This window comes from Oncorhynchus mykiss, chromosome 2 (genome assembly GCF_013265735.2).
Source record: "Oncorhynchus mykiss isolate Arlee chromosome 2, USDA_OmykA_1.1, whole genome shotgun sequence".
Classification (NCBI taxonomy): Eukaryota; Metazoa; Chordata; class Actinopteri; order Salmoniformes; family Salmonidae; genus Oncorhynchus; species Oncorhynchus mykiss.
In genome coordinates, this window is record NC_048566.1 from 16,968,666 (window position 1) to 16,983,699 (window position 15,034).

The following is a 15,034-nucleotide window of genomic DNA, read 5'->3' on the forward strand; positions in this document are numbered from 1 at the left end:
TCCATAGAAATGATTTATTCAACCCCTCCCTCATTTAGCACTATAACAACTAGCATAGAGCTGCCACTTAATCACTGTGACCATAGCAGCTGTACACACACACACACACACACCACACACACACACACCATCATGGCATCATATATCGCTCTCTCCCAATCAAATATTTAAAAAGCTAATACAAACACACAACCATACTCCCTTTACACGGACACAGTTTATCATTGTCAGGACACACACACACACACACACACACACACACACACACACACACACACACACACACACACACACACACACACACACACACACACAAGACTGATTGTAGAACTAGAGTGGTACTAAATGACCAGCACTATCTTGCCTTGTTGCCTCTCTACTGTAAAGTCTTTTGTGTGGTGTGTTTCCCATGAGATAAAGGATAAATAAGCAGTGCTTGACTTGGGCAGGAGCTCACCGAAACTCACAGGGTGTTGTGTGTGTGATGCCTCTGCTCACAGGGTGTTGTGTGTGATGCCTCTGCTCACAGGATGTTGTGTCTGATGCCTCTGTTCACAGGGTGTAGTGTGTGATGCCTCTGCTCACAGGATGTTGTGTGTGATGCCTCTGTTCACAGGGTGTAGTGTGTGATGCCTCTGTTCACAGGGTGTTGTGTGTGATGCCTCTGTTCACAGGGTGTTGTGTGTGATGCCTCTGTTCACAGGATGTTGTGTGTGATGCCTCTGTTCACAGGGTGTTGTGTGTGTGATGCCTCTGTTCACAGGGTGTTGTGTGTGTGATGCCTCACCCGTTGTGTTGTGTGTGTCTGTCTGTGTTTGTATGGATGTGTAGTTTCACAGGGCATGTCACCTGTAGTTTCTAGATGACCACGCTAAACAGAACAAAAGTTTAAGAGTGTATATAGAAAAGCACTTTAACTATTTGTTAGTCTGGTCATCCTCAGATTTGATGTGGTTTACATATATATTCAATCAAACCCCCCTAAAAAGTCTGATTTTATACTTAGTAGTGTTCACAATTTCCCTGCGGGTTCTATGGAGCAAGTCAGCCAATAAGGTAGCCCTACAGGTTAGTTTGGCCAGGAGAACGCTGCAGTTTTACCACATTCTTCTTAAATGAAAAGTTGTTAAATGAATAACTCCAGTCAGAATAAGAGGTATTTATGCTCATTCAAAGACATTAGACATATGCAGGGATTTCTCCTCTCTGTATGTTTTCTGTTGTTGTTTTTTTATAGGGGAAGTCCAGGAAGAACCAGAGCAAAATGGTGGATTGGTTACAATGGTGATACATTCATGTGAAGTAATTATTAACTTTAGATAATATATATGCCTATTATAATTCGTTCAGTAACTAGTTCACATGAAGAAGAGAACAGAACATTGCAGTTTCCATTTCCATCAGATAAAGAGGAACAAGGAGAGGAAAGGGGAGGGGAGAGTGGGGTGTGGTAATCAATGTTTAAAACCAACAGCCCATCCCTCTCTTCCTCACTCCCTCTCTCTCTCTTTCTCTGACTGTCCAACTCCTCGCACAACTTCGGTGAGTGAAAACTAAACCTAGTAAAACATGTACCTGAGTGCCTCTCTGATAAAACCTTCAGTTTGTTTTAGCTGTGTTTATCTATGAGGTGTTAGATGTGCCAAATTATACTTTCTCATTGGGTGGTTTACAACATTTATTTGTAATTGTGTGTAGTTTAATGTTTTATAGTGATTAATACTTGACTGCAAAAGTATGAATGACTTCAGGGTGTGCTTTGCAACAGTTGGTAAGTGCCTGTCCACACTGTTTATGATCTTGAGCCAAGCTCTGCGGAGGGCGTAACTTTGTCTGCCTTTCCATTCAAACATGTGTGGGTGCTACTCAGAGCACTACGCAGTTTAGATGAAAGAATCTCTCTTCTCTTCCTCCTCCTCCCCTCTCTCTCTTCCTCCCTCAATCCTTCCATAGTGCAGAACACTACCTCTTTCTATCCTCCACACCCCCCTCTCTCTCTTTCGCTCTCTCTGTCCTTACCATAAACTCTCTCTCCCCTCGCTCTGACCATTCTGTGAGTAGAGTGTGTTTCTAGTTATCAGATGGGCAGTCAGAGGGGGGATAAGAACGTGTGTCTGGTTGAATGTCCTGGGGCAGCTGACAGTGACTCAGAGAGAGATCAGTGGAGTCCACCACAGTGATTGGGATTGTTCCTTACAACTATAATGTTGTGCTTACCATGTTCGTACTGTATGGTTGCTTCAACGTCCTTATTTGACCGCACTTACTGCAAGTCACACTTGAGAGGAGGGTCAGCTAAATGAGGGATTCACATTACAGAAGCTTCCTTAAACTCAGAAGCTTCACACCACCTTGACTACGAGCAGGTAGAGAAAGAGAGAAGAGAGAGAGCAACCTCCCTACATAGTGGCGAGATGTGTGAAGGGACAGAGTGAAGAGACACACCTTAAGCAAACTATATAGATAGAGGGTGGAGACAGGTGAGGGGTGGGGGAGGTGCTGGGATTTCTATGTTATCGTTTGCCTGAAATTACCAACGCGCCTTTCAGCCGATCCACCAATTTCCTACAATCTGTATTTTTGTCTGTCTGTCCCTCTCGCGCTATCTTTCTCTCTCTATATATATATATACTTCTCTCTTTCTCTCCTTAAAATCCCCCAGAGTTAATGAGAGAGACATGCAAGGGCGTTGGCTAGAGCCATGTCTGTTTGTGTTTAAACAACTCAGCCCCCTCTCCTCTTCCTTTCTCCCCTCCATATCCGCTTCTCTCTTCCTTCTCTCGCCGCCTCTCTCCCTATGTCTCCATCTCTTACCTCTCTCCCTCTTTAATTGCCTCTGTTGCGTTGCTCTCCATCTCTTCTCCCCCTCTCTTTCTCTTCCTTTGTGGTAGAGATGTAGAACCTGTTAGCAGAAGTGGGGCGTGGTGTGTGTGTAGTTAAGTCTTTGCTTCGTGTGCAACAACCGTTAATATTCTTTAAACCCTCTATTCAACCTGAACCTTATGTTTAAACATGATTAAACCAGTGCCAACATGACTTTATTTCCCAGACATTTATGAAATGGGAACCCGGATGTAAGATAACATAGATTTGAATTGGATTTTTCAGTCAACAATGAGACATTTATCCCTTTAACTTAGTTTCTGTGATTTCAAATTTCAAAAAGTCAAATGATGTCGATAATATCAGATGTATTATACTGTGAATACAGAGTAAGCAAACATTCCTCTCTCTGTGCGTGGACATCATGTCCACCAGCATCCTGTTATCATAATAAAACATTGATCTCTCTCTCTCTCTCTCTCTCTCTCTCTCTCTCTCTCTCTCTCTCTCTCTCTCTCTCTCTCTCGTAGTCACCATGTCACAGGTCCAGCAGAGTATGGCATTGCTCATCTCAGCCTTCCACAAGTACTCTGGCAAGGAGGGCGACAAGACGACCCTGAGCAAGGGAGAACTCAAAGATCTGCTCAACGCTGAGCTTGGAGAGATCATGGGGGTGAGTGGATCCTAGGAACAGTTCAGTTCAATCATGCTTTATTAGCAGCACAACCAAATACAATACTGCTAAAGACAGACACTATTGAAATACTGAATTGCTTGGAACATCACAAACACATGACCCGCCTCATCCAATAGAATAACTTAATCTCTCACACCTTTATAAACACATAACAACTGTGTGGATTCTAGTTTGAACTGCTGAAATCAAAGTCTCACCCATTACCTCTCTCTCTCTCTCTGATCATTATAACAGAAAAACACTGACCAGGCAAAGGTTGACAAGATCTTCAAAGATCTGGACGCTAACGCAGATGGCAGTGTGGACTTCCAGGAGTACGTCACACTGGTGGCCTGCCTGACCATGATGTGCAATGAGTTCTTCACCAAGAAGTGAAACAGCTCCCCCTGCCCACTCTCCACAGAACAGCAGCTCTTGCTCCATGAGTGAATTCATGATAAGATTAGCAAGATCCTCCATGCAGGTTCAAAGGGACAGAGATGCAGGTTTACACACATACACAGAAAAAGGGTTGGGTTGATTATACACACCACACATAGACAGACAGGTGAAGGACACAGACACAGACATGTACACACACAGACATATAGGCTACTATCTCATGAGATGGAGAGGAAGCTCTTTGGTTTGTTTAAAGTGAAAAACAAAATAAACTATTTTAATATGTTTGGAAGAAAGCTGACTTATCATTTGTTTAGGTGTGTGTGTGTTTGTGCATGTGTGATTGGCTGTGTATGTCCTAAATAGGATATAGCAAGCAACATGAATCAAACATTAACCTTTTTTTTCAGACACCTGGTGAAATAATAAAATTGTTGATTATGTCAACGTAACCCAAAACATTAAATTAAATTAGGGGTTTAAGGCATACCCTATATTTGACTATTAATTACGTCACAATATTGTTATCTACTCCAGAGCCAGTAAGAATACAGGAAGTCAACTGTTACTGTGAAGGTTAAATAGATGAAGTCTCCAACCCAGCAACATGAAACAACAAAGATAATATCCAAATAATGATACTGTATCGCAGGTCTCCATAGAGAACATATTGGACAATACTGAAGATGAAAATTAAGATTAGCCGTAGTCCAGCAATCGCCTAGTCTTAGATTAAATCTAAGACAAGGCTGCGTAAGGAAGTTTGTACATGTCTATCACCAGACGATCATCGCCGCGGGTCAGAGCAGGAAGGAAGGGGAAAGCAACAGCGGCTACATAAAAACAGTGTGTAAAGTAGCACGCAGTAGAAGGAAAGGTTGTTCAGGTGTCAGGAACAGGTGTCCTTAGAGTGTGTGGCTGTATGTTTCAAGCGTCTCAGAGTAGGAGTGCTGATTTAGGATCAGTTTGGCCTTTTTAGATCAATATGAATGATACTACATGGACAGAGGTGGACCTGATCCTAGATCAGCACTCCTCCTCAGAGGCACGATACATACAGACCCTGGTCACGCAGCCACTCGGTTGAATCTAACACATCTCAATGATGCATTAATCTTGATCAGGGTTGGGGCCAATTCCCCTGACTTTCTAGTCTGAACTGAACTACTATGGAGAACGTCCATGTCAAATTCAACTGATGAGAATTGAAATTGACTGACACAACTCTGGTGTCAATAAAAATAACATTTAGGCCTACAGTAATCCAGGGTACTTGATATGTGAGTGTGAGACTAGAAGGTGGATGTTGTTGTGCTCCAGTCCAGTGCAGGGAGCCGGAGCAGAGGAGACCGACAGGGCCGAGTGAGGCCAGGAAAGAGTGAGGCTGTTCTGAGCTGAGCTCTTGGCTGTTCTCTCATCCATCAAGGTTTCGGCCAGAACATCTGAGCAGAACCACCAGTGGGATCTCATTACTGTTTGTGTGTGTGTGTGTGTGTGTGTGTGTGTGTGTGTGTGTGTGTGTGTGTGTGTGTGTGTGTGTGTGTGTGTGTGTGTGTGTGTGTGTGTGTGTGTGTGTGTGTGTGTGTGTGTGTGTGTGTGTGTTCATTATACAGAGTAGGTTGATTGAGAACACATTGTATTTTATATATCACTGATTCCTACTAGGCCTTCACCAGTTCTTGTGATTATTGAACAGACAGGGGGCATTCAGGGACATTCAAATCAAATGTATTTATATAGACCTTCTTCCATCGGCTGATATATCAAAGTGCTGTACAGAAACCCAGCCTAAAACCCCAAACAGCAAGCAATGCAGGTGTAGAAGGAACATTCACCATCAGACCATAGGAGCTTGTGTTGGGATTCAATACTCTTCACAATCAACAACATACACAGATAGATTGGCTAAACACAGATAGATTGGGTAACTCAACAACATACACAGATAGATTGGCTAAACACAGATAGATTGGGTAACTCACCTGGACAGTAGACTCCGCCCTGCATAAACTGGAAATAATCTATTACCCAATCAGACACCTGGCGGCTGGATGGAATAAGGAAGTAATCTGCATAGACTAATACTAATCCACAGACAAAGGCTGTTTTAATCAGAGATCGGCAGGCTGGGCGCGACTGGCTGGGTCTGTGGGATTGATCCACCAAAGACAGTCTATTGGAGGATACCCAAAATGTATTTCTCCAATAGGAATCCCAGATCACGCTTGTTACAGCACGCACATGGATCTAATCTTCCTCTCTCCCATTGACCTCAATACAACCACATGGTGATCTGTTCAACTACCCCTGTTCTGTAGTTGTTCATGGAAGTAACTGTTGGTTGTGCCTCTAAGTTTAAATCCTCTATGACTCTCTACCTACTACAGGTAGTGACTGGCTTTTGCACAGAAGGCTGTAGTGAATTGAGGTGGATGGCGCCTTTGATGTGGTTTAGATAATATATAGTCTGCTATTGGCTGTCTGGTGACAATGAGGCTATTTTTGGTAAGTTATGTTTGGCAGTGTGAAGAAAATCATCTCTCTGTTTGAGACTCGACGGCAGCCTCACCCCCTCTCTCTACCTCCTTCCCTCCATCCATCTCTCCATCCAATCTCTAACTCCTTCCCTCCCTCCATCTCTCCCTCCATCTCTACCTCCTTCCCTCCATCCATCTCTCCATCCAATCTCTAACTCCTTCCCTTCCTCCATCTTTTTTCATCCCTTCCCCAATCCCTCCCTTCCTCCCTATCCCCTCTCTGTCCCCCTTAAAGAGACACTCCTCTCCTTCCGCCTCCCTCTCCGTCTACCCTTCCACCCTCTCCCCCCAGGTGTAGTTTTTCACAGTGAGAGAGAGAGCGAGAGAGAGAGAGAGAGAGAGAGAGAGAGAGGAAGCTGACAGAGTCTCAGTCCCTGCACACAAATATTCCTTGGCCTGTTTACCAACAAAAGGCATGCACTATGGCTACCGTGACTCATTCATGACTCATACCACATGGATGTGGCCGGACATACAGTGGGGCAAAAAAGTATTAAGTCAGCCACCAATTGTGCAAGTTTTTCCACTTAAAAAGAGGAGAGAGGCCTGTAATTTTCATCATAAGTACACTTCAACTATGACAGACAAAATGAGAAAAAGAAAACCAGAAAATCACAATGTAGGATTTTTAATTAATTTCTTTGCAAATTATGGTGGAAAATAAGTATTTGGTCATTAACAAAAGTTTATCTCAGTACTTTGTTATATACCCTTTGTTGGCAATGACAGAGGTCAAACGTTTTCTGTAAGTCTTCACAAGTTTTTCACACACTATTGCTGATATTTTGGCCCATTCCGCCATGCAGGTCTCCTCTAGAGCAGTGATGTTTTGGGGCTGTTGCTGGGCAACACGGACGTTCAACTCCCTCCAAAGATTTTCTATGGGGTTGAGATCTGGAGACTGGCTAGGCCACTCCAGGACCTTGAAATGCTTCTTACGAAGCCACTCCTTCATTGCCCGGGCGGTGTGTTTGGGATCATTGTCATGCTGAAAGACCCAGCCACGTTTCATCTTCAATGCCCTTGCTGAGGGAAGGAGGTTTTCACTCAAAATCTCACAATACATGGCCCCATTCATTCTTTCCTTTACACGGATCAGTCGTCCTGGTCCCTTTGCAGAAAAACAACAACCAAAGCATGATGTTTCCACCCCCATGCTTCACAGTAGGTATGGTGTTCTTTGGATGCAACTCAGCATTCTTTGTCCTCCAAACACGACGAGCTGAGTTTTTACCAAAAAGTTATATTTTGGTTTCATCTGACCATATGACATTCTCCCAATCTTCTCCTGGGTCATCCAAATGCTCTCTAGCAAACTTCAGACGGGCCTGGACATGTACTGGCTTAAGCAGGGGGATACGTCTGGCACTGCAGGATTTGAGTCCCTGGCAGCGTAGTGTGTTACTGATGGTAGGCTTTGTTACTTTGGTCCCAGCTCTCTGCAGGTCATTCACTAGGTCCCCCCGTGTGGTTCTGGGATTTTTGCTCACCGATCTTGTCATCATTTTGACCCCACGGGGTGAGATCTTGCGTGGAGCCCCAGATCGAGGGAGATTATCAGTGGTCTTGTATGTCTTCCATTTCCTAATAATTGCTCCCACAGTTGATTTCTTCAAACCAAGCTGTTTACCTATTGCAGATTCAGTCTTCCCAGACTGGTGAAGGTCTACAATTTTGTTTCTGGTATCCTTTGACAGCTCTCATACACGCGCGCACACACACACACACACACACACACACACACACACACACACACACACACACACACACACACACACACACACACGGACCTGAGATTGGCACCAGACTGGTTGTAGAGGAACATTTTCCCACAACACATCCCAAGTGTAGTGGATGTTTGTCCATTGACAGCAGTTAACAGTAATGTTACCATGTCGTATTTTTCTACTGACGAAACCAAGACCAGTCTAGGATATCTGACAGTCAGTGTTAGTTGTCTGAGAAGGTTGTACAGGGTAACAGCCTGAACAGAGCAGCAGAACAGACTGGTAGTGTTTACAGCATTCCTGTGGTCAGCTGTGTTCCAGTCGTACTCTTTTAGTTCATTGTAGTTCTATGCTGTAGTGGGTGGCAGTTGGATTATTTGCTTTCTGCTTGTTTCCCTTCTGTACAGTTACCATGGCTACCCTACCTGGGTTCTATCTTTGACAGGAAGGATCTCTGTTTTCTGTTTGTAACATGTTGTTTTTGTTTTAATGTCGCTGATAGTTTCTGAGTGCCAGGGAAGCTCAGCTGAAATATGTGTTTTCAATGTGTAAACACCCATAATGTGTTTAACCCATGGATAATTTCTCGACTTCATGGGTGGAACTGTACTACGGTATTCCACTACTGTTACGCTCCTGGCAGCCCAGAAGGGTCCCACCCTGAAATTCAAATCCTTGCTGTTTCATGTTTAAACATCAACCAGTCTCAACCCCAAATCACATGAATGTCCTGAATGCATGTGTGTGTGTGTTTCTGTGTGTCTGCTTGCATGTGTGTGTGTGTGTGTGTGTGTGTGTGTGTGTGTGTGTGTGTGTGTGTGTGTGTGTGTGTGTGTGTGTGTGTGTGTGTGTGTGTGTGTGTGTGTGTGTGTGTGTGTGTGTCTGCTTGTCTCTCTTTGGAATGTTTCCTGGGGCTATAATCTTGGAGAGAGTGAGTGAGATAGAGGCCGTGTGTCACGCCCTGACCTTAGAGCTCATTATTTATTCTCTATGTTTGGTTAGGTCAGGGTGTGACTCGGGTGGGAGAATCTATGTTTTCTATTTCTTTGTTGTTTTTGCCTAGTGTGGTTCCCAATCAGAGGCAGCTGTCTATCGTTGTCTCTGATTGGGGATCATATGTAAGTTGTGATTTTCCGTTTGGGTTTTGTGGAGTTCTTTTCTGTTTAGCTGTTTTGTTGCCTGACAGAACTGTGCGCTTTCATTTTTCTACTTTGTTATTATGTTGCGGTGTTCAGTTTATTAAAAATCATGAACGCCTACATCGCTGCACCTTGGTCTCCTGATGAGGACCAGTGTTATAGATACAATAATGGCACCAAGAACTTAGTTGATTTTAATGGCTGTAAGGCAATAGCTAATGTGACTGACTTAGGTTTGGAAGTACAGGAGAAGATTCTCAACCTCACAGCACCTATAACTGATGTATAGTGGGCTTGTACCAGCAAAGGACGCATAAGATAGACACTACCAAAAGGGTGGTTAGAAACTTGCGCCCCGGTGTTATTGGTCCAACCAGTTCAAGTTAGTCTTCAGAGGCCAGTTATAGAAGGCTAAAGTAGGCACAGGAGGACTTATGAATGTAGAATGATAGGGGTTCATTGTTGTCGGTTTATTCCTAATAATACAGCTCCAGATTGATCAGTGACCAAGGCCCTGGCCGGTTTAACCACATTGGCTAACGAGTTAGCGGAGAACTCTGGGGTGGATACCTCACTAACTGGGTGTTTCGGCAGTATGTTTGAATTTTTTTTATAATTACCGTGTTATGAGCTGCTTCACCTGTATGAGTGTGTTGGTGTTGTGTGGTTGCTGTGTGATTCCGTGTGTGAAAGGTTTCATTACCAGGACTCTAGAGAGATCGATGACGCAACAAATGATGAGGTACGGACCGATTCTGAGCTCCGACCGGTGGGATGAGAACTACATGCCTCCAGGCCTAGTAGATGGCTCAGATTCTTTCAACCACGAGGAGCCCATGTTGGATGAGACTATCTTCAATGTTTAGACAGACTGTTTATTTAATAAAGATTGGATATAGGCCTAGAACAGTCGTTGATGAGTATATGATGTAAATACATGTATTGGTTTTGTTTGCTTTCATGTGATATTTATAATTCCAAATGAAGGTTGATGAAAAAGAGTGTAATATTTAGTCAAAGGGTGGATTCATAAGGGAATTTATGTTTAAAGTAATGACTAAAGGATTCCACCCTGAAATCATATTGTATGAAATGTGTTAGTAATCATAATTCCATAAAATGTGTGACTAGAACATTGTGTTGTTGTGTAGTGGTTTGAGAGTTGAGAAATCAAAGGACAACAGGAAAGAGGCCCCTTCCAAGGTCCCTCTTATCTGGGAGGAAAGGAACAGCAAGAAACTGCCAAGGCTGATAGAAAAGTGATAAACCTGTGTCACAAACCGGCTCAAAGCCCGTAACAAAAGGGAGACAACGTGGAGATAAGGAGTAACAAAATATATTTTTATTAACCTTTTGTAACTAGGGGGCAGTATTTTCATTTTTGGATAAAAAAACGTTCCCGTTTTAAACAAGATATTTTGTCACAAGATGCTCGACTATGCATATAATTGACAGCTTTGGATAGAAAACACTGACGTTTCCAAAACTGCAAAGATATTGTCTGTGAGTGCAACAGAACTGATGTTACAGGCGAAACCCAGATAAACATCCAACCAGGAAGTGCCCCATATTTTGAAAGCCCTGCATGCCAATGACTCCTTATATGGCTGTGAATGCGCTACGAATGAGCTTACGCTTTCTACGTATTCCCCAAGGTGTCTACAGCATTGTGACGTCTTTTTACGCATTTATGTTGAAGAATAGCCATAAGGGACCATATTGAGCAAGTGGTCACATGATGGCTCCTGCAGAAAAGCTTGCATAAAGTACACAAGTAGCCATTTTTCCAATCGTTTCTTATGAGAAACCAATCGTCCCGGTGGATATTTTATCGAATAGATATGTGAAAAACACCTTGAGGATTGATTCTAAACAGCCTTTGCCATGTTTCTGTCGATAGTGGTGTAGTGACTGCATTTTCCAGTTGATTTCTCAGCCAAACGTGAAGAACAAACGGAGCTATTTCCACTACAAAAATTATATTTTTGGAAAAAAGGAACATTTGCTATCTAACTGGGAGTCTCGTGAGTGAAAACATCGGAAGTTCTTCAAAGGTAAATTATTTAATTTGATTGCTCTTCTTATTTTTGTGAAAATGTTGCCTGCTGGTAGCAGAGTCTAGCATAGCATTATGCCATGATAAACTCACACAAATGCTTGTCTAGCGTTGGCTGTAAAGCCTATTTTGAAAATCTGAGATGACAGTGTGATTAACAAAAGGATAAGCTGTGTCTCAATATATTTCATTTGTGATTTTCATAAATAGGAAAATTCTCTAGGGATATTTATGGCCGCTGCGTTATGCTAATTCGTTTGAGGCTATGATTACGCTCCCGCATGCGGGGTGGGTAGTATCAAGAAAAGGAGTAACAAAATATATATTTATTAAATATGTAACTAAGTATAATATACAATGGTGTGTGTAATCAGTAATCAGTAGTGTAAGTGAGTGTTTTGCATGCATGAAGTGATAATGCAGGGTGTTGAAAGGTGCCAAAGCAAACAACCAAAAAGCCACCAAGAAACACAAAATCTAGAAAGGTGTCTACATGGAAAGAGTCTCTTCCACAAATGTGGAAGAGGTCTACTTATCCTGGGACACCTGGCCCAGGTGTTTCCCATGTAGCTGACAACCCTCCCAACTCCGCCCACCGGCATCCTAATAAGGAAACAAGAACAAAGAGAGAATACGGCAGACAGAGTGGGAGGGTCGTCACATTCCCCCCCATAAAACCGGGGACCAACAAGGGCCCCGGAACAACGACACAGCCTCTGCGTCCCAAATTGACACAGCCTCTGCGTCCCAAATTGACACAGCCTCTGCGTCCCAAATTGACACAGCCTCTGCGTCCCAAATTGACACAGCCTCTGCGTCCCAAATTGACGAGGGTTTACGTGTTCACACCTCCACCTGCCCCAGCCAACCTCCTCCTCCCCAGACCTCAGCAACCTTTGCGCATAGGAAGCAATGTTTAAGAGGAAAGAAGAACACAAGACCAGGAGGGAACAGACAGGAAAGATAAAACATGACAACCCCAAACAATGGTCAGTCACGTAAACATTCAGGAACATGGAACAAAAGACAACAGCTACAAACGCCAACGAAAAGAACATCAGGGTCCTTAATTTTTACAACAACTCTCAACAATTCATAGTCACTTCCCACGATTCATAGTCACTTCCCAACGATTCATAGTCACTTCCCAACGATTCATAGTCACTTCCCAACGATTCATAGTCACTTCCCAACGATTCATAGTCACTTCCCAACATAACAGAATCTCACTAATTTCAATCATTCAACCTTGTAGTGTTCAGCGATCTTCAACAGCTGTTCTTTAGTACATAATTCTAACAGTTCCTCTGATGGAAAGCGAATGAACTTGTCTACATGAGACACCATAGTCATAAGTAAATAATCTTGCTCAACCCCTCTGCTGAGCACATCAGACTACAACCAGAGAAATGACAATCACACTGAGCACCACAGAAGAGAGATGAGATACGGAGCTTCCCCAAAACCTACAATAACTCAACCCTAGTCTTTGTGCGGATTTGCATTGGGAATTTACGCACTGTAGCCCGCTGGCAAGGAAATAGAACTCCCCAGAATGCTGGCAAAATCCACCAAGCCACAGATGTGCCCGCGAGACAACTGCTGTCCACAGACACCACACAAAAATAAACATTTAACCATGCCCAACATGTCCAAAAATTGAAACACGTCGCTAAGCCCATCAGGGGAAAAAGGCTATAGCTCCGGGTAGCAAGTTCCACTATCCTACCCAAGTCTCCCACCGAGGTACACAGCCGATTTAGTCACCTCAGACCAATGTCCCAACAGAAAGTAGAACAAGATTTTCCAGGCTGGGCAGGGCCTGGAAACCAACCATAATACTCTCTCCAACGCAGCACACAATCCAAACAACAAAGGCAACCAATACTGGACCTATCTAACTCAAACAAAATATGCAAACCAAACACGTACCTCCACGGTCTCCCAAACCAATAGTTCAAATATCCCGGATGATATACAATGGTGTGTGTAATCAGTAGTGTAAGTGAGTGTTTTGCATGCATGAATGTGATAATGTAGGGTGTTGAAAGGTGTCAAAGCAAACAACCAAAAAGCCACCAAGAAACACAACAAAATCTAGAAAGGTGTCTGCATGGAGAGCCTCTTCCATGAATGTGGAAGAGGTCTATTTATCCTGGGACACACCGGGCCCAGGTGTTTCCCATGTAGCTGACGACACTCCCAACTCCACCCATCGGCATCCTAATAAGGAAACAAGAACAAAGAGAGAATACGGCAAACAGAGTGGGAGGGTCGTCACAGTGTGTGTGTGTGTGTGTGTGTGTGTGTGTGTGTGTGTGTGTGTGTGTGTGTGTGTGTGTGTGTGTGTGTGTGTGCGCGTAGAGGGGGTTATAAAGACTGTTCAAGTTTTGGTTGACTTCTGAACATTCTCTGAATAAAGCTTACAAACCTTTGTCTAATTATTATTAAACCCAGGGTCTTACAAACCTCAGGGATTGGTCAAAGCTTAAAAAAATGTTTAGTTATCATCATTGTGATTGAACGTTCTCATGACAACGGGTCAATTAGGATGGCAGTAGCATTGTTGATGAAATGCAGTCATCACAGCAGAACTAGGAAGCAGTCTTGGGAAAAGAAGGTGGCAAAGTAGGGAGTTGCAAACATAGGATCTATGCTCCAGTATTGTCTTATGGAGTTTTTCTTTGCTTTCCCCATGAGAAGGACTGTCACCAGGATAGAATACATTTCACAAATTGTGGTTGGCCCCCCCACTCCTGGCTTTCTCTTCTCCTGTAGCTACAAGGCATAGTGATTGGTCTCTACTGTATCTCTGTTAAGAGAATTATGTTCTCAATGTTCATAAACTGAACTTCAATTAAACTACTCGGTCTGTTACCAAGAATTTGTAAGGTTCTTGTTGAAATGAAACAGACAGAGGCCAGTCTACAATAGTCAGCAACGTTTATTCACGAGAGCTCTGCCCATCCTTACATGTACATTTGTTTATATACCTCTCATTTTGTCATAACTGTCCCTCCTCTTATAAGACAATGACAATATAGTTTACAAGTCTTCATACATTGCTTATCACATCCTGCAACAGGTGGCACAATCTCCTGCAAGCCCAACAGTTTCTCCCCTCTTTGTGTGGGGAGACTTCCTTCCCTGTTATCAGTTTCACAGAGGTCACAAGTTGTCTGCCACAGTTCATCTTCTCTTATGGACAAACATTCTTCATCATTATACAGAGACAGGGTAGAATTCTGTTAGTTATAGTTCTACGTTAAATGTATACATCATTTAGTCATCATTTAGTCATTATTCAAATTCATAACAGTCTCCCACCAGCTCCTCTGTCAGAAACAACTTGAAGAACTGTTGAAGCAAACAGCAGGGACAGGAGGGGTGAAATGACTGGCAGCCTTCCAGCTACCACAGAACTCCTGTACTTCGTCCACTGTCAGTCTGCCTCCATCACCACCAGCATCTTCAAAGGGAACTGGAACTTTGTCAGTGGACAAGTAGTCCTCAGATTTAGGGTTCTCAATGGCTGGGGGGCAGCTCCTCACTGTCACTGTCAGAATCTGATCCCTGACTTTCATACTCAGACTCATTGTCAGAATTGTAAAAAATATCCAGAATTTCTGCATTTGTGAGTTGTCTCCTATAGAAAGACATTGCTAATGCTACAG

General features: G+C 43.3%; 1 protein-coding gene across 1 annotated transcript; it reads left to right on the top strand.

Annotated features, from left to right (window-relative positions):
- Positions 1 to 1,388: 1,388 nt before the first annotated feature.
- On the top strand, positions 1,389 to 4,197 carry LOC118937935 (ictacalcin-like). The gene is made up of 3 exons (XM_036939680.1): positions 1,389 to 1,542; positions 3,354 to 3,496; positions 3,755 to 4,197. The coding sequence occupies exons 2-3, from the start codon at positions 3,359 to 3,361 to the stop codon at positions 3,893 to 3,895; spliced, it is 279 nt and encodes a 92-aa protein (XP_036795575.1). The 5' UTR covers positions 1,389 to 1,542; positions 3,354 to 3,358; the 3' UTR covers positions 3,896 to 4,197.
- The last annotated feature ends 10,837 nt before the right edge of the window (positions 4,198 to 15,034 follow it).

Excerpts from the sequence above, each read along its gene's own strand:
- LOC118937935 (XM_036939680.1), top strand. The coding sequence starts at position 3,359 with ATGTCACAGGTCCAGCAGAGTATGGCATTGCTCATCTCAGCCTTCCAC. Across the intron at positions 3,497-3,754 it reads AGCTTGGAGAGATCATGGGG|AAAAACACTGACCAGGCAAA; the intron begins GTGAGTGGATCC and ends TCATTATAACAG.